General features: G+C 41.5%; 1 protein-coding gene across 1 annotated transcript in view; it reads right to left on the bottom strand.

Annotated features, from left to right (window-relative positions):
* The window catches only part of PIKFYVE (phosphoinositide kinase, FYVE-type zinc finger containing), a 62,844-nt gene extending 43,425 nt beyond the window's left edge, over positions 1-19,419 (bottom strand). The window contains exons 1-8 of the mRNA XM_062498297.1: positions 19,391-19,419; positions 16,554-16,735; positions 14,917-15,096; positions 9,584-9,702; positions 6,697-6,868; positions 5,824-6,031; positions 3,371-3,460; positions 299-437 (exon numbers count right to left, since the gene is read on the bottom strand). Of these exons, the coding sequence (XP_062354281.1) occupies positions 299-437; positions 3,371-3,460; positions 5,824-6,031; positions 6,697-6,868; positions 9,584-9,702; positions 14,917-15,096; positions 16,554-16,725 (1,080 nt within the window). The 5' untranslated portion in view covers positions 16,726-16,735; positions 19,391-19,419. The remainder of the gene's footprint in view (positions 1-298; positions 438-3,370; positions 3,461-5,823; positions 6,032-6,696; positions 6,869-9,583; positions 9,703-14,916; positions 15,097-16,553; positions 16,736-19,390) is intronic.
* Between the last annotated feature and the right edge of the window lie 112 nt (positions 19,420-19,531).

Raw genomic sequence — 19,531 nt, 5'->3', positions numbered from 1 at the left:
ACCACGACAGGTTTAACTCAAAGAGCAACCATATACCAACTCCACACCTAGCAAGACTAAAACTATAAACATTTGTATGCAAAAAAAAAATCCCATGAAACTATGATTTACTTCAGGAAGACAGTAACGTCCAAAGCAGCATCAATATTCCTCATCTCTGTTCCCCCTGGAGGAGAGGTCCAGGTACAGGTGCTTAGGGAAGAGCCTTAAAAGGCAGCAAAATACTCCTGCTGCATGACACAAGGGAGGCAAACATGATTGCCTTCACAGAGCAAGGCAAGAGAAGTGCGGGAGGTACCAGAAGGATTTTGCGCTCGTCCTCGCTGGTGTCTGCCTTCATGTGAGTGCGAGTGGCCTGGGGGCTGACCGACGCCTCGTAGGCAGGCACCATGGGTGACCCCGACCGGTCCAGGGACAGGTTTGTGATGCTGGCTGACCTGCAGGGGAACAGACAACAACTGAAATGGAAGTGTTCATCGTGGGGTGCTACACCAGAGCAGCCCTTCATCTTACAGCACACTAAAAACCTGCTCAAGCCCCGGGACACTGTTTACTCTTGCCAGTACAGACTGTTTAATGCTTCCTCTCTTGTCAAAGCAGAAGAAAGACTCCTGAGGAACCAAGTGTATTGCTTTGGAACTGCAAAGGTAAGCATAAAGTTCTGTAAAGATCTTGTATGAAGCAGTTGGAACTAAGTTTAGGCACACCAATTCATACATGTCTGTATTTAAAGAGACTGGGAAGGGATGGGATGCTGCATAATAAGAAGCTCCAGCAGTTTGAGACAAGACAAATGCCAGCAAGTATGGCCAACACCCAGATCCCGTAACAGAGCACTGAGATTTCTTCCTCTCCTTGTCCCATTTAAAATTCCTTGTCCTCAGCTCTCAAATACATGCCTGAATACATGCAGAGTTTGAAGTTTGAGCACTTGTTTTCTAGAGTGGCTAAACCATTTTCTGAAGCTGGCACTGCATTTCTGAAGAGGTCACTGCAGCTGGCAATCCTCCTTGTACTGCAGTATGGAGCATGCCCCTTATCTCAGCCCAGCTATTAGGAAATCTTGGCTATGCACTCCAGCCCAAACACATCATTTTGCAATTATCATTGCAAAGTTACAAATGCAAATAAAAGTTCCAGATACCTTCTGCTCCATTAACCCACAACTAGACCAGAGACTCTGAATAAACAGAGTGCAACTCCTCATCACATAGCAGCAATTGCAGTGTAAGCTATCAGTGCTAACAGCACCCTAAGGAGTGAGGATGGAAAACATTTCTGCATATATCAACAGGGAAACTCAAAATGCCAATGCTGAACTGACTGAAGAGGCTTGCACCAATCTCATGAAAATAGTTGTCAGCCTTTGGAATGAAACTTTGATAACTTCAGAGAGCTTGCTAACTGGCTAATGGACACACTATAATTATTCTCAAAAATACTCCATGGATGATGTGGCTCAGCCCAGTCATGAAAAAACAATGCCACCCTATTTCAGCTTTTACACTGCAGAGTTATGCAGCTTAGCAGAAAGCATCCTAATGCATAAGATGAGGCTGACATGGAAGTCCATAACCAAGCACTCCTCCCAGTTGTTTTGCAACAGCTGCTTTAACTGTGCCACACACCTGTAAGCAGCAGGGATTTTTATTTGGGTGCAAGCAAGTTAGAACAGTGAGATTTCACATCTGTGTCTTTACCATCAACAATTATATCTGGGCCTTTATTATATATATTTTTTAAAAAAACAGAGAGGGAGCTTTTGCAATAAAAATGCTTATCCTTTAGAAGGACCTGCAAGGGAGCAGTCTGAACCCTGCTTGAAAAATTTGATTGTTCTGCTGGGGTTTTTCCCCTCATAAAAACCATGACTGAGAACAAATAACACGTTTCCCACCCACGGGGAAAACAAATAGCATTATGTAGCTTTTGTTATGTGCATCTAAAGGCACTAAACCTGCATCTTTTCTGCTTCATCTCCTCAAGAAAGAGGAATAGTCAAGCTTCTCTCAAAGAAATGGCTACAGCTGCTTTGAGAAGATCTAAATCAAAGCCAACAGCTTGTTTTCCAAAGGTTCAGAATTTTTAACAGAGATATATTATACCTCATCATTACACACGTCCAAACAATCAAGTACTTTTGGAGAGGCCATGAACAGTCAGAGAGTTAAAATTTAACTTGAAAAAGCAATCAGGGCCTGCCAGATCAAGATTAGAACCATCCTACTATTGCATGTTTGAGCAAACAGCAAAAGCCTTTTAAAACAGAGGTATATCCAAACAGGAACTAGGAGACCATCCTCAAAGTTTCAGACATTTCTTGATGTCACAGCAGTTATTTCACAATGAACTTTTAACTTTAGATTCCTTGACATGTTTGCCCAGAATTGATTTTTTGGTACTTGTTTATTCGCCAGTATTTTACTCCCCTAGATGATATCTTTGGGTCTCAGATGTACAGTCAGTGTGCATTTCCTCCTAACCATCCCAATCACCCAGGATACAAAGGCTCCAAGCAGTCCATTCTCCAAAAAACACACAGCATACTTCTCAGCTGAGTTCCCTTGTCTTCACTGGTCCTGCCAGATCCCTCCAAACTGCTAAACATTCTGTATTCTTCTAACACCAATGCAAAGAAATCTCTGAATGTCCCAATTCCAGTTTTGAAATCTGGATTATCTTTGCTTTGTTCCTCACCTCCCTGCCTTACCTTAATTTCTTTAATTTAACCATAAGGGAAGCATGTAACCAGCACCATAGTAGAAGCACTGTGAAGTGGGAGCTACTTGTACTTGTAATACCAGCCTATTCAGTGGAATTAAGATCAAGTACTCACAAATTACACTAAAGCTCTCATGAACACTTTCAAGTTCATCCCAGCACTCTGGCATAAAGACCCAAGGGATTTCAGCCTGAGGAAGCCTGGTAATTTAAACAAGATGATCCTTCATGGAAGAACAAAGGAAGCAGATGGGGCACACACAAACAAATAAATAAAGTCTACACCTCTGCTTCACCATGACCTGAGTCTTCCTGTTTCCCACCACCAAGTATGTGTTACTCCCTTTTCTTCAGCTTCCTCAGAACTGTACTTTTCTTAGCCACTTCTTTCCCCTTCTGTCCTTTTCATCACCACTTCTGCTTGACCAAGTCTGCAGCAAACTACAGGCCCTCAAAAGTAGTACATTTGTTAACATGAATATGTACACAAATTGTCCTTCCTTACCACTCCATATGGGCAGTGAGCTGTCCCATTTTAGACATGAAACAGCACTTTCAGTAAAAACAAGCCTGGAAATGCAATCTTTACAGCAACGACTGTGATAGGAGTGCATCCAGAACAGAAAATACTCAGAATTTTTTAGTTTACCTGTTTCTAGCTGGTGACTTCCCTGCATCCTCCTGGACAGACCCAAGGCGTGCAGACAATGTGGTAGTTGAAGAGTCTGAGTGAATCAAACTGCAGGGAAAGGAGCATGATAAAGATGTTTGAGATATATGTGACACCCAGCTGTAATTAAAGTACAATTAATTGTCATGTTACCTTTCACTCACACCCATGATTGTTAAATCAGCAAGGGAACAGGGAGAGCTTTCCCCACCTGGAGGCCAAAGGTATCTATGTGGAAGACAGTGCCCCTGTCTTCTTTCAAACTCAACTCTTGAACAATATAGACTATTCCTACTTCTTGTATTATCCTGCTTTCCTACCTGCTTCCCCCATTTCCCTTTCTTACACATCTTCCTTTCCTACAGGCTGCTATTAGATGCTTTGGCAATAGACACATTGCTCCCATCTCCCACACATGCCATCTTTACTATCCATAGCTACTGCTAGACAGCTTTCACCAAGTTAGCCTGACAACCACATGTAATTGTTTAACCTGATATTAATCACCTTTGCCCTCCTTCTGTCTCCACCCCAGGAAAGACAGATGTTTGAAAACCATCAAGAGAAATTCCTGTTGGCAAAACTGTGTCACACCTAAGGCACTAGGGGCCAACTGATACAGCCACCCTGCTGCACTCCAGCACAATAAATGCTCCTAGTGTGATAAATGCTCTTCATGACAAGCTCTAAGCAATGCAGCTTTGCCTGAGTGGCTGTACTTATCCAGAGTACACCACTCCTTCACTTTTAAAGGGCATTGCCCTTCAAGTTAGTTAAAGCAGGAATTCTGTGTTCCAACTGTTTGAAGAGCAGAGCAACACCTGACAAGTACATGCAGCATCAACCTCCCTAAATGCTTTTCTCACTGCTTTGCATTTTACCTCAGATACATTATTTTGGAAAGAGACAACTCCCAAGTTTCCTTTTGAAACAAACTATTTCTCATGCAGAAGCCACTATTAGAACACAACCTCTGCTCCATTATGAAGTTGTGAGTTGCCAGTTCCTGTTGTGGCACTATTTAAATTCAGTATCTTGATTTTAAATCCCTTAAGGTCAATCAGGAACTTACCAAACAGTATTTAAGAAAAGCACTGTAACCCACTGCAAAGTACAACAAGCACTGACGAAAATATTAATCCTGCTAAAGCAACAATAAACCACCTAATCCCAAATCTCTCTTCCTCTCACACATAAAAGAGGCCCTCGTTTACTCAGTGTCTCCCAAAAAGACTGTGCTCCATTAGAGAAATATGAGCCCTTCAACAATAGGAATTGAGTGCTACAAGCTGCACCAAATAGATATAAATTCTTTCTTTACGTGTTCATGTCTACATGCTGCTGAATTGTTGTTATAAAGACACTAACAACACATTCAAAGACAAAAGTAACAATACCTTCAGCATTTTGTACATTTGAAGAGAAGAGTCTGAGAACAGCTACTTTTTCCCCAATTCAAAATTTGGTAGTATTTATCCATTGTATTTTATGCATTGTTACATTATGACTGTAAATGACTATAACATTAAACCAGAAGTACTTTCCTTTACTTAGGCCTAAAGCTCCAGATAGGAGCACCATACTCTGAAAAGCAACATGCAAAGCAAGAGTCAGGGCACCTTCTGAAGACAGAAAATGATTTGATGAGGTTTTTTAACTACTGTCAGAAGAGATCTGCTATGGGGCACATGTCACTAACACTACTGCTCAGTTAAAGGTTCTGACTCGACCTCCTAAGTAGTTTCACATCTGCTTGTTCTTCTGTTTTAGGGAAATGAGCACAAATACCACACCTAATTACTTCTTCTTTCCTACAACATTAAATTAAATCAAGATATTCCAAAAATAACTTGCATAGCACTTGAGAATTACAGTGGTCTTCTACTCATGGTCCAAAGATAAAGATCCCCTCAGTTGAGAGGGGAACAGGAATAAATATACTTTGAAAGGAGATTAGAGAACCTTTAAAGCTGTCCTTTCAATCCCATTTCTTCTGAAACAGGCAGTTACTTTCATCACTTCTCTTCTGCCTACAGAGAGCACTTCTTACGTTCTCCTGCCCAATTCAAAACCTGACAGGTAAAGCACCAATGTTACATTGACTTGCATGTCAATAACACATTGGTGGTTAGAAGGCATGATTTTGGTTCAGTATTTTCAAACTCTGAAGACAAAAGCCTGCTCTATCACTGGTACAGATTCACTGATTCAGTACATTGAAGGAAGAACTGCAAACAATTTAAAACTTCACTAGAAACATTTCCGTATTTCAGTTTGAAGAGAAGAATATGACAAGCACGCCCAGGATTAGATTATTTTTACAGGAGCTGGAATCTAAGTTTCCTAGGTGGAAACCACCAGCTTTTGTCTAGGTAGCCGTCAGCCTGAAAACAGTTGAGATTCCAGAGCTCAGCATGAAGCCATCGATTTACCTTTGCCAGGTCAGATCCTCCTCCAGGAAGATATTGCGGCTGGCTTTGCGGCTCCCAACGGGCGTGCGCGGCTCGCCAGGATCCAGCACGGACACAGAACAGGCAGAATCTGACAGGGCATTTAAGTCTTCTCCAATGGAGTTACTGTCTGTGGAGTGTGCATAGCTTAAGGCTATTTTACGGCAGTAAGTGCAGGCTCGGAGATCCCCTGTGGAAAAGGGAACCAGAGAGCGTAAGCCAACAGGAACAAACAGTACCCTGTTCCTACAGGATCAGAGGTGTATACCAGTGAAACAGAAGGATTTTCTGTTTCCAAAACCTCTTTGCAAGTCTAATTCTCATACTCTCTTATAGGGCAAAATCCTGGATAATTACACGCTCAGGGAATTTTTTTCCAAGGCAAATGATGCATAACACAAGATCATGAAAGAGGAGAAAGAAGAAAGAAAATGAGAGGAAGAGGGAGGGAGAACACACATGCCCACTGAAATGATGGCAGGACAACAGGTGGTCAGATGTGACACACCAATCGATGCATGAATTTGGTAACTCGTATTTGAAAGACTTTCCCCCTACCTTCAGTTAAAACACGTGGCTCATGAACTACTGTTACTAAGAGAAGCTTTCCCTTGAGTACACTTTTTGCAATGCACACCCTTGTTAAATTGTGGCTATATTTGTTCTGTAGTGTGGTAAAAATTAGCAGGCATGACATAACCCACCATCTTTCACAGCGAAACTGGCAGAATTAGGTCCTCTGATTCTTCTTCCTTATTTTTAAGCCCATTACAGACCACTGTACAACAGCATTTTCTAGCAGATGCCAGGATCTCAGATGGAATAGACTAAACGTGTAAACTAAATAAACCCTACCTGTGTAGCCCATGAATTTTCCAGGGATTTCCTGATTGCAGCATCGACTACAAAAGATCTGCCCACAAAGTCGACAGTGGTGCCTCCTCCGGAAGGTGGTGAATTTCTCACTACAGTCATAACATTCTTTGCACTGGCTGTCAGGCATCCAGTACTGCTTCAAGTCACTGTCCTATGAGACAAGACAGCAGAAAAAAGCTTTTTCTTTTGTAAATAAGAAAGCATGTTTAGTTTCATGACTCTTTGTAGACTGTGCTCATGGAAAAGAAAATTTCATATATTCACATATCCGTGCACATGTATACACACTCCTGCATAAAAGCACACAAAGGATTTTCCATGTGGTTTTACAGGGAGGCAGAAGGCTGAGAGCTCTGAACTAAGAGAATAAATCCAGTAGCACTTTGCTTCCTTGATCCAAGATGGCAGCAAAGCAGAATAAAACCATCATATGATGTAGATAAAAGTCAAAAAGAAACAAATATATGAAGTAGTTATTGCTCTCCCCTCTCATTTGCCCCCAGCACATGAACAGTCCTTAGCTAGCACAGTTTAAAAATGAAAAGAAAAAAAACACCATCATATATTAGTTGAAGGTGTTATCTAGGAGTAAATCAAGTTATCACAAATTATCAGTGCAGGAAGATCATTTCAACAGCTAATATTGGCATATGCTTTGAAAATATTATAGATACATGCAAACAGTTTTATTATTTGATCAAATTCTTCAACAATTCAGTAAATAGTTGTAAAAGCCTGTCCCAGACTGATCTTATTTCAAAACTCCAGGTTAAAATGCTATGTGAAGAAAACTGAATTTCACACTCAACAGACAACAGCATATATTAATTTACAGCATTGGTACAGCCACAGGAAAAACAGCATCTTAAAAACAGAGAGTTAAAATTTCCATTTGGTGTTGAAGCTACAGAGCAAGACAAACTCTCAGTTGTGATTCTGAGCACACCAGCTGCAACTGCCATGGATGGAGACAACTGCTAATGGTCACATGAAAGCCCTGGCTGTGCAACACTCTTTGCTAGAGTTAGTTCTGGCAAAAAGCCTTTGCAGAGGGACTGAATACTCCAGGTTTTTCTTAGGAAGAGAAACTGCTGCAAGTATTTTCTCAAAACAATCAGAAAGAAGAGAGTAATCATACAAAAGAAAGGTGATCCATGCTCTCATTTTCACATACTCAAAAAATCCACTGGGTTTGATTTTAAATTGGGATTTATTTTTGGATATTGACAAAGTAAAGTTTGATACAGCTGATAGACCAATTCTGAGACCAAAGCAGTTATGATCAACAACATACTTTCATGCTCTCCTCAGCCAAGAAAACTCACACAGAAAGAGGTTGAAGACTGCTCAAGACAGTCTAGACTTTTAGAGAATCTAGAACATTTAAAGATAAGCACTCAGCTTCAAGCAGGGAAAGCTGGAAAGAAGAGCTTTGCTGAGGAACTGCGGCAAAGCTGCAGGGGACAACACCACATAACAGTTTTTGTTGCAACTATGCATGATAAACCAGATCTTTGGATCTAGCACATAGAGAGGGGCTGTTCCAAACACCAGTGCTGTGCCCCACTTGCATGTAACTAAGTGTCCAGAAACCAGCCACTGCTGGTAACACCTCCCAACTCTCTGCCTTCCTCACAGGCTGTTCTTGGCATGAGGGAGGGTTCAGAACACAAGTCTGGCCCACCTTAGCAGTACAGGCTCATTAGAACAGCCCCTTCCAGAATTTGACACAAGTTTTCTACAAAAGTAAAGAGGTCTCCTGTAGACACAGGCCAAGTCCACAGCAGGAACAAACTGTTGCCTGAAGTGACTCAAGCAAAACATGGCCCTAGTCAAGGGCAGTGATGCATTACCTTTTGTACAGAAGTCAGCATGCTGATAACTAACAGACTGTTTCCAGGAGACCTAGTCATATTCATTTACTGCTGTATCCTGTCTGTTTCAGCCCTTCTCCAGTAGCTTCAAACACATCTGAAAATCTCTACGGCCTTCAGAAATTGCAACAAACTGAAATATTAGTAAGGGCAACACTCAATGCGCTGTTTAGTGCAATGAAAAGCTCCTACTTCACTCTCAAAAATCTTGCCCTTCCTATCAGAACAAGATTATTCTTACAAGCAGAATACCACAGGAAGCTAAGCTTACTCAAAGTCTACCTATAAAAACTATCAAGCAAAAAGCCTTTTTCTTCCTCTACCAGTTTAATCAAATGTACTTTTGCCTGTTCATGTCTTGCCCACAGACATAGCTATTTATACCCTCACTTATAAATAGTTGTGGATTCTTTCCTCAACTAGAGCCTCTCCTTAAAGGTATGGTCCAACTGAGGATGGAAGTAAAATCAGCAAGTCAGTGGCAACCACCAGACTCTTGGCTATCTAAATTGAAACTGATTATCAGGGAATGTCTTTCAAGCAAATATTGCTGACCAATCAGTACCATAGTAAGTAGGAGATTTAAACCACCCCAGGAATTCTCACTACTATTTGTGACAGTTAATGTGTTTCACCAGTCCATGGTTAGTCTTCAAGTGAGAAAACTGTCAGGGGGGTTTTATCACTAGACTGGGTAATATATAAGTGGGAAGGAGTCTAAAATGAGAGCATCTGGTCCAAGCACAAGAAACCAAGTAAATGCAATGATTCACTCCCCAATACGACAGATGTTTGGCAAGTCCAAAGTCAGCATCAAATGAAATTGTGTCCCCTGCATTCACACCATGTTTTCCAAGTTTATTCACTCATCCTTCAAACATCCAGAAAAAAAAATTTCTCAAGATGCATCTAAAAACAAAGCTCAGAAAATCCCAGTAAAGAAAGAATTAATTCTCTAGATGGTTTGGCTACAAATCCTTCAAAAGAAGTACCTGGCTCTTCCCCTCCATGATTTCTTTGAGGCGTTTTAAAACAGTGCTGAGGCTTCTTAACTGAACTGCAGTTCGAGGATCATGACCTCCAAGAGGTGGCTCTACTTTCCTTCGATTGTCTGGAGGGGAAGAGAGAGCAAATATTCATTTCTTCCATGATACATCAACATTCACATCACAACACAAAGCCCCACTAGAGGGAAAAACATTCCTGTATGTTTACATTCAACATTTTACAAAGTTACAATATGTATCACTTCTTGCCCTTGCATTCTTTCCCCCAAAGAAGCTCCTGATGCCAGATAGTCCTGACTGACGTTTTTTTACACAACACCCTCTGTGTTTACAAGAAGTCATTTAAGTTCTCTGAGAATGAAAACATCTTTCAAATAAGTGATTTTCAACCCACTAGACGAAGCTTGTAGTAGTCTGTTACAAAGCACTGAGGTCCAATTTTTAAAATGCCCTCTCGGATATTAATGCTTACAAAATAATTCCTACAATATATGCATTCATTTTAGGGGTAGTATAAGTCAATGCTTTAACCTAAAGTTATTTATAAATTACTACAGCAAAAATCAGGGCTATTAAAAGCAGTAATTCAGAACAAAATGCATTCAGAAGCTCACATTTTTGAGGGGTTTGGTGATTTTTTTTGTTTTGTTTTGTTTGGTTGGTTTTTTCCCTAAGAAAAACATCAGGTTGTTGAGAACTTGCATTCTTGATTAGACATTCTTGATTAACTATAGCAAAGAGAATCCTGAATAAAAAAGTAATGCAGCCAACTTCTTTTTGCTGAACGAGTTACAAATAGGCTCCTTCTTCCAGAAAAATTTGAAATCGCAGCCCTCTATTTACCTAAACATTTAAACATTTTCAAAGTCTCTTTTCTCGATCAACAACTTCAGGAATAGTTTAAATTTTCTTACCAGCTTCGTTGCTCTCCATCTGCTTAGTGTTTTATTTAGCTTGCCCCCAGAACAGGAAGAACAGACATGGCTGCTTTCTGTTTACTGCCTGGGCTATCCCTGATGTCAGCAGGAATGCTGACAGCTCTCTCTGAAGCCCGTTAACTGTTGCTGTGCAGTAACAGATACTACTTCGTGTGCAGCAGACCAAAGCCCTCCCTGTAATGTGACTAAAACCATGGGATTCCATGCCTCCTCTTCAGCTACTTAGGAGGCATTTTTAGTCAATCAGCCCACATTTTGCTGCTATGTACAACAAAGAATGCACAACATTTTCCTTTTTAAGAAAATAAACCCATTTCTGTAACTAGCCGCTCAGAACTGGTTTCTTTTTAAAAATCAAACAGACTTTTGGGCAGTACAAAGTTCAGTATTTTAGGGTGATTAAGGGGACTTTCATATTTCACAAAGACATTGATAATACCAGAGAAGCCTCTGGCTCCTCCTCACTTCTATCACAAGATCTATGCTGCGTTCACTTCCTGGTACTTCCTCTCAATTCAAGAGCATCTCCTTTCCAGGAATGTTGCTTCCAATCCAAAGAATTAAAAAATCTACTGCTTAACTACCAATAAATCTCATCATGCAAGTGACTTCCAAAAAAATGAACATACACAGCACTGAGGAAATGCCACAGGTAACTACACACTGGTTCTTGTTAGTTAAATGCCCTTTTCTCTCTTCTGTAAAACACTGTCAGAAGGATGTCTGACATTATGTTCTATATAAGAAAAAACATGCCATCAGCAGTAGCAGCACATGGCCAACGTGATTATACTACAGAAGCTGACTGACACTCAGATTAAAATTCAGCTGGTATTTTTCCTTCTTAATCATGAGATTTCTCCCTTTCTGAGGAAAAACACACTGTAGCAAGAAAGTAAGAAGTTTTCATTCCTGCAGTAAAGAAAACACTGTCTAAAACACGATCCTTCAGAAAGAATTCCCCTGTATTAATCTTAGGTTAACTCTAACCCCCTGATCCAAACTGCATTATTATAAGTTAATTTTTAACTCCTACAGTTTAAAAAAAATAGTTAATTTATTTCAAACGTCATCCTTCCTGCATGTATTTATGGTTGCTGATCCTAGGTAAAACCTAGGAAAAAACCTCTGAATTATAGAAATACATTTTTATATAGTTTCATGACTCCATAGTATTGTAGCATTCATTTTACAGTGAATGACAAGGCAAAAATACCACAAGAACTACTTTGTTGCAACCTATAGTTTCAGTTTATAGGAGAACTGATCATATACTAACACAAGAGGTAGAGATTCACACAATTTCAACAATAAAAAAAAAAATCCCTGCCAGAGATACTACAGTTTTGCTAATACTGTGGTATTTTTACAACACTAATTGCTTTCTAATTACTTGTTGCCACAGCATAAAATTTCATATTTAAGTTCAGTACCACAGTTAAAACATCACATCATTCTCAAGTCACTGCCATAAAAAGTATTGCCACGAAAAGTAGGAAAACTGTCCTTAACTTTATTTTATAACATGCATTTTCATGTTCCAAAATCTTTCTGATTAGAACAGATGCTCTGGTAATAACTCATGCTCCACAATGGTTTCCTGTAACTACCACATGCTTTCCTTAGGCCTTCTTCCCCCTGTATGATCACTCCTGCGAAGATCCTTTGCCACTCTCTATTACTTCCACTCTGCTACAACTGTCCAGCATTAACAGCTTTTTCCTGCATGACAGGGTAACAAGATAGAAGTGCTCTTACTACCCATGCTCCCTCTGCAGCAGTCAGCATTTCCAGGTCTCCTTAAACAGGATTTGCAAGCTGTGACATTATCTCAGTGACAACAGTCTCAGTGTTGGACTATCTTGACTCAATCCAAGCCTTGAAAGCCCTCATCTGAGAGCACAGCACACGCAGCCCAACACAACCAGCTGGCCCCATGGTCCCTTAGCAGTGACACCAGCTCTGCAGCGCCTGCTCCAGCACGTGATGACGCAACGGAATACCCAAGAGAGAGGCCACACAAGCCATTGCAGTCTCAGCACTGGTTCTTCAGCCACACAACCCTCAAAGCATCTCTGACATAAGCCAGGCATCCAATAGCTCCTCCTATTTTCATAAAACCCAGTATGGAGCTATTATAATGTTTTTGTGCAAGCAGTCCTGAAGGCAAGCACACAACTGAAACCCTACATAACTGCTGCCAGACAGTGTCCTACAAAAGCCACCACCCCTTCATGCTGTTCTGCACCTGCAGCTGTCAGACAGCACAGTCCCTGGGCAATGAAATGATCTGCTGCATAGACAACACAAGCTAATGCAAAGATGAGGGGGGTGAGGGTCAGCACCTTCATGAGAAATTTCATTTTATCAATATTTAGAGGCACCAGCAGCAGCCTTTTATTTATTTATTCCTTCATTTCAGTTTGCTTAACTTGACACATTATTTAAAATCAAGTAGGCTAGAGAGATCTTTGTAAAGTGCTTATATATTTTTCTGCCTACACTTGCCCACATTATTAAATATTAATGGAAAGCCTAGAGAGAGATTTACAGGCCTGGGGACAGAAGGCTACAAGAAAACTCAATTAGACACCTCACTGTCAATGAAGTCAGTAGGTGATCCAACCTACCAATCTAGATGTTTATATAAATCCCATCACTTATTTTCCTGCTTTTCACTATTTAAATATTAGAATAATTTCTAAGATTATTTGTGCAGACCAGCATCAGCTGCAATAGCAGAACTTACATTCTCTGCTACTCAAAGAAAATCCTCAAATACCTAATTATTCAGCATCTTTTAAGGTTTAAAAAAGGAAAGAAAAATAATTATCTAAAGTTTGCATCAAAAAACCCCAACACCTGGTCCTTAGAGAAGGAAAATACGAATATTTTCTCCCCTCTTCAAATAAAGTGAGATGGCCTAAAAATCTCCCCCAAACCTTCTCACTAATCCAATACACTTTTACATGTGTTACACAGAGCTCATGTCTCTTACAGCACCAAGATCGTTTGGGGGAAAATACTCAACAGCAAGTCAGGCCACTCAGCACACAGTACCACAGAAATCTCTTCAAAAAGTGAGCAGCAATTCCTGCTTCTCCTAACTTTCCTTCTTAACAGGCTAATTCATCATCACATTTTTCTAAGCATACTTGCATTCAAACTCAGAGATATGAACGGAGGTCCTGAAAAGGAGCTGGAATAATACAGGAAAAGTTCCTCCCACACACCTTAAACTAAATCTTATTCCCTGGCTGCCTAATTCTAGAGGAAGGTAAACAGCAAGATTGCTTCTTCCTTCTGAGTATTGAACAACATACCTCACCTGAAGGCTTCTAACATCTAACCCCCAGGCAATTTCCAAGTGATTCAGGAGAGGTACCAAGAAAAGGTAAATTGGCTTATCAGCTAAGAGCACATGGCTGTTCTTGAGACGTTTGAGAAAATTAAGAAAGAGCCCAAGCAAACAAAACAAAACCCCCAAATTAATTAATTAAACCCCTTGATTGGTTCATTGGAAGAAGTATAACTAAAAATATCAAACAGTACTAGAGGGCAAGGAGGAAGAAGGTGAACATGTTTAACTAAGCATGCAAATGACTTAGGTAAAAATGCTAGTTATCTGTACTAGACTTTTGCCTGCTACATGTCTTTCTAAAAATCCCATATACATTAACAACATTTAGGATCCGATTTGTTTGCACTAGGTACCACACTCTTGGAAATACTGTCTTGCACAAGACTGTTATCCAGTTTAGCAGTTTCCTCAAGGCTGTCACTAACAGCCAACAGTAACCTGCAGAGGAGCCCCTGCAACCTACTTCATAGCTCTTCCACATCTTCATAAAGCCATTATGCAGTTGCACCTCTGAAATGACAATCAACTCATATACCAGCTAAAAGATTCAGTACAGAATCCAGCAACAGTTTCAAGGCTAGGCAGGACTGCAAAAAGATTAAAAAACTTAAGCTCAACTTCCTATTCAATTCTCCTCAAAACAACTACAAGTAAAAACCTTAGTTTACAACTCCCTTGAAGACACAAACAATAAATCCACCCAGACTAAACACTAAAGTTAGAATTAGCATGTGGATGTTAAGAAATTGTAGTCTCTCAAGACAAAGCAGAAATGTTCAGGAACAAAGTTCAGGCAACTTTAAAACACTGCATGTGTTTTGGCAGCCTCTTCTGTTCCAGACTGTTTTCCAATTGAAAGAGCAGAGCCCCAACAAGAAGCTGTCTTGCTGGAACACCAGGAGTGGAGGGTTATGAGGTTAAAGTACAACCTCACTAACAGAAGCAGTGTAGCCTGGCACTAAATTCTGCTATGACTCTAGACACTAACATTGCCTTATAGAACAAAGAGCTGAAATTACCCAGAGTTGCAGAAGATCTTCTTTGCAGCTCACCAGTCAGTTGTTTTTTGTAAGGAATTGGTGATCTCAGAGACTGAGCCCTTGTGGGATGCTGAGGACTGGACCAGCCACCACTCAGTGCTTGTGGATCACTCTGTCCTGCCTCTGCTCTCTCTGCTGGGGATGAAAGCCTGCCATCATCTAGAGTTAACAAAAAGCAAGAAACCACCTGCTCAGACATGATAAAGAAAAACCAGTAGTACATGCAAAGCTAAGGGTAAAAGAACTCTCACAAATAACTCTTTTGGATCATGATTAAACAAGACAAAACAAATTACTTTTTAGTTTTAAAAGTACTATAGATTATAGTATCATAGAAAGAGGACAGTAGGCTGTCTTCAAGGCTCAGGGTATTTCAGAAATTCCCTAATGTGAAAAGTGCAAAAAAACCCTTCGCAGATTATTCTTGAATATGGATGCGAATTATTCTCGATAAATAAAATAGCTACACTTGACTATCAGCTTCTGCCTTGAAAAGAGATTCTCAGTTATTTTACAAGCCAGTAGTAAGGTCACATTAAAGTTACCACAGCTTTTAATTTCTATCAGCAAGACATTTCATGTGTTGTTTCAAGGTTGTTTTCCCATTCACTAAACAAAAGACTTTGCTGACTCCAGCTACATTTGTCAGAAAAAAAAAACAAGTGAAGCCAATATTGGCCACATTTTATGCTACTTTCAATATATTAGCAATGACAGGTGCTATTCTACTATGCAAACTAATAGCAGTCATACCAAGTAATTATTTTTCATTCTGCATAAGAAGAGTCTGAACAGATCAGTTTGCTTACACAAAAAGCTGTTTGGCTCTTTTCCCCCAGCCCAAACATTGCTGAAGTATGCTTAGCAGAGCTGGATAATGAACAGACTAAACAAAAGCAGCTGACCAGTGTGCCATCTCCAGTAAAGGGATACACAGATTTGCACAAAATCCAGGTGCATTCACTTACCACTCTTTGCAGGATTTTTCTTTGAAACAAAAAGCAGCTCACACAGTTCTTTTAGAGTTTGCCCACTGAGAACATATTTCACGATACATGCAGCACAAAGACCAAAATCAAGTTTTTAATGTACAAAACTTTCACAACACTTCAGACTTCTTGATAGGGAACACCTAAGCTATGCAAATTAAGTGTGGACTTCCTGCTTTATTGCAGCTCAGCTGTCACCCAGCTGCAGAGAGGAGATGCACAGGAAGATGAGGGGTGGATGAAGTCTGACGTAAGAACTTGCACTGGAAGGACAAGCACACTTTTTGCTCATACAGGCTGGCAGAGGGTTAGTCCTACTTTCAGCCCAAGAAAACCCAAAATCATACAGGCAAAGGAAATTCTGATTTCAAGCTAAGAATTTATAAAATACTATCTGCTAACTGGCTTGTCTTTGACTTCCATGGGCAGCCACAGATTTCCAGCTACTAAACGCTGGCTATCTTCTCTCATAATAAAGCTCTACATCACTCAAAAGCAACATGAAACATCCCTCACAAAAGAAGTGACATCAGCCCTTCGACATTATGCTCCTATGTTCAGAGGCGTTTTTACAAGCAGCACACAGCAGGCACGACCCATGCCTACACATCCCCCCAAAGCACTTGCCTTTGCTGAAACGGAAGAGATTTACAAAAGAACTGTAAGCTGATTTAAAAGGAGGCTCATCCTGGTCAGGAGTCAGGGGTTTGAAGTGAGTGAGATGAGACGGACTGCTGGGAGAACGAGGTAGATCACTGGTAGAGTCCAGGGTCGGAGACCGTTTGTCATCTGCAGCCATTTCAGGGGACCTGGAAAGAGGTCAGCAACACACATTACACACAGGGTGGTGAAACAGAACCTCTTCAGACTTCTGTACAGGAGGTGTCTCATTAGATTCCAGAGGACAGACATTCACCCAACTGACCACAGGCATCTGCTATTAGCAGAGATCAAGAGTGCCAGAGAAGCACACACCCCCTGCCCAGCCACTGACAAGAGAGCAGCATCTCTGCAAAGGACAACTCAGAGTGCCCAGTTCAACCTCCAGAGCAACAAAGTGAACAACCACTACACTGAAAGCACACTCCAGTAGAAGTTTATGAGAACTTGAAATTTTCAAATGGACACTCTGCAGGCATATCACAAAGAAGTTTTAACTTTGACAGCTCTTCTAATGTTGTGACTTCTGCAGTCCTTGTAACAAAACAGAAAACAGGCATGCCTGAGCAAGTACAAGGCAGACTTGTTGTTTGGCCAGGTTAACTTCAGAATGAGAAGCAGAATGAACTACGAACAAAAGCAGGACTGAAAAGATTAATTTTGGTGGGAAACTGTTTCCCTCCCCTATGCATTACAACACAGGCCTTGTGCAAGTTACCAGGGAAGTAACCCAAACTGTGGTTCACTTGTTGTCAAATCTAACACCTTCAAACATCCTCGTTTTCAGGAGCAGCTCCATTAAGGAAAAACAAACAAAAACCCCAAACCACTTTCTGTATTAGGAGAAGCCATACTTGTAAACCCTATTTTCTGCATACCAAAGCTTCCACATAGCCAAGAGTCATACTTTTCCCCAACTCCTACTCTTTAAGCCAAGCAGATACCCAATTTCTTTCACAACACCTAACTCAGCCTGCACTTCTAGCCTGCTAGGCTAAGGTGCTTACTACCTTCATCTTCCTTTAAGCAAGATTTAGTGAAATGTTTGACAGAGCAGGAACACAGGGAGCTGATGGAACCTACAAGTGATGGCTGATTTTTACCTGTGCCAGAATCAAAACCTCTTACGAGCTTACTTCCTGCTTAGCAACTGATACACACTTTCTTCATGAAATAACAATTTCCAGTTCCCACAATTGTTCCATAGAACTTACAGGCATATATTGCTAACTAGAGTATTTTCTTCCAAGTTCAAGAAGTCACACTGAAAGAAATCTGTGCAGTCCAGAGAAAATCAACGTGATCAGCAAGTAACAGGGAAAGTGCTAACAAGCTGCAGGCAGCTCATGTGGCAAGGTTTGACTATTCCTTCAAAGAATGCTGAAAAGATGGTATCTGCAAGTCATTCATGTGACTTCTCAGAGGACTTCTGCTTGTTGCTCCATACAGTAAGCACCTTCAGCTCAGTTTCTTTTACTATTCACATGTCCTCAGGAAAGAAAGCAGAGGCATCATTTACTAAGTTTCAAGAGAAACTTTGGTCAGGTTCTTTACGTAAGGGTGAGTATTAGTCTTCCACATCCCTCTCCCCTGTAAATAAGGGTATGCTCTGTGGTATTATTCAATATTATTCAAACAGGTGATTTGAATATGCTTAAACATCAGAGTTGACGGAACATTTTCCTTGAAACACTCTTGGGGTAAATTTGGAATTGTTTCTTCAATCTTAAGGCAACTAACAGTTTACTTTTTAAATGCTGAACATACAAGGAGGTACCTTCACACACACTACTACATAAAAATGCCACTATGAAGTCAGTTTTGTCAAAAACTATGTTTGTATTTCAGCAAATGACTATAGCCTGGTAAGATAAGCAAGTCTCTGAACTTGCATTAAATATATATATGTGTGTGTGTGTGTGATTATAGAAAAACCTTCATTTCAAGTGAAAAGATAACATAATAACTTCTTCTATCACAGCAGAACCGATCTAATTAAAACTATTGGAAAGAATAGCCTTGTACCTGGCATTAGCTCCAGAAGCACTTAAGACTTTCTGCGCAGTCCAACACACTGGCTGTGGAATCTATCGGCCTTTCTATACTTTAGTTGTCCCACTAAAGGGAAAATACTCCCCCCAATCCCACCTCAAGAAACCAAGAAATAGTCACTTCCTTGTATGATATAGGAAACGAGAAAGCAAGGTGCACATATCGGTGAACGAGCAGAAAACCGGAGTACACTCCTGACGGGACCCATACCAACAGTCACGGGGAATATATCTAAACCCACTCGAAACTGCAGCTTCAGCAATCCCCAACTCATCCCCGGTAAAACACGGAGTACGAGGGTGGCAGTGAGCCTCTCTCCTCACACGTACTGCTGCTCCTCGCCGAGCAGCGCCGGGACATCCAGCGCCCCACTAAACCGCCCACAGCTGCTCAGTGCCACAAGGATACGGCCCCTCCTTACAGACACCACTGCCGGGCACCGGGAGAGCACACCCCGGCTGCGAAAACACCCACACGTCAAACGTAACTGCGTGACACACGCTCCCCTTCCAACCTCTGCGCAGGAGACAGGGTCTTTGCTCTCCCTTCCGTGAAAGGGACTCCGCCGCCTTCCCCCTCCTGGGACGGCAGACCCCGAGATCACCTGCGACGGGACGGGGAGGACGCGGGGCAGCGACCCCCGGAGAGCCGCTACCAGGGGCCGGCCCGGGCAGCCCGGAGAAGGCTCTGGGAGCAAGGGGGCCCCGGAGCGGTGCCGGCGGAGCGGAGTGGCCCCGGCGGGCTGTACTCACCTACTGCCCGCGGCGGCGGTGCCGGTGCTGGGGCGGCACCGCTGCTCTTCCCTCACCGCCCGGCCCGGCGGCGCCGCCAGCCCCGACCAGCCGCCCGCCGACCGCGCCGCTCCCGCCCAGGCATCGCCAATCGAAGCTCCG

This window comes from Cinclus cinclus, chromosome 9, assembly GCF_963662255.1.
Source record: "Cinclus cinclus chromosome 9, bCinCin1.1, whole genome shotgun sequence".
In the NCBI taxonomy this organism is placed as follows: Eukaryota; Metazoa; Chordata; class Aves; order Passeriformes; family Cinclidae; genus Cinclus; species Cinclus cinclus.
The sequence above is the reverse complement of the archived record's forward strand: the minus strand, read 5'-3'. Positions and strand labels throughout refer to the sequence as shown.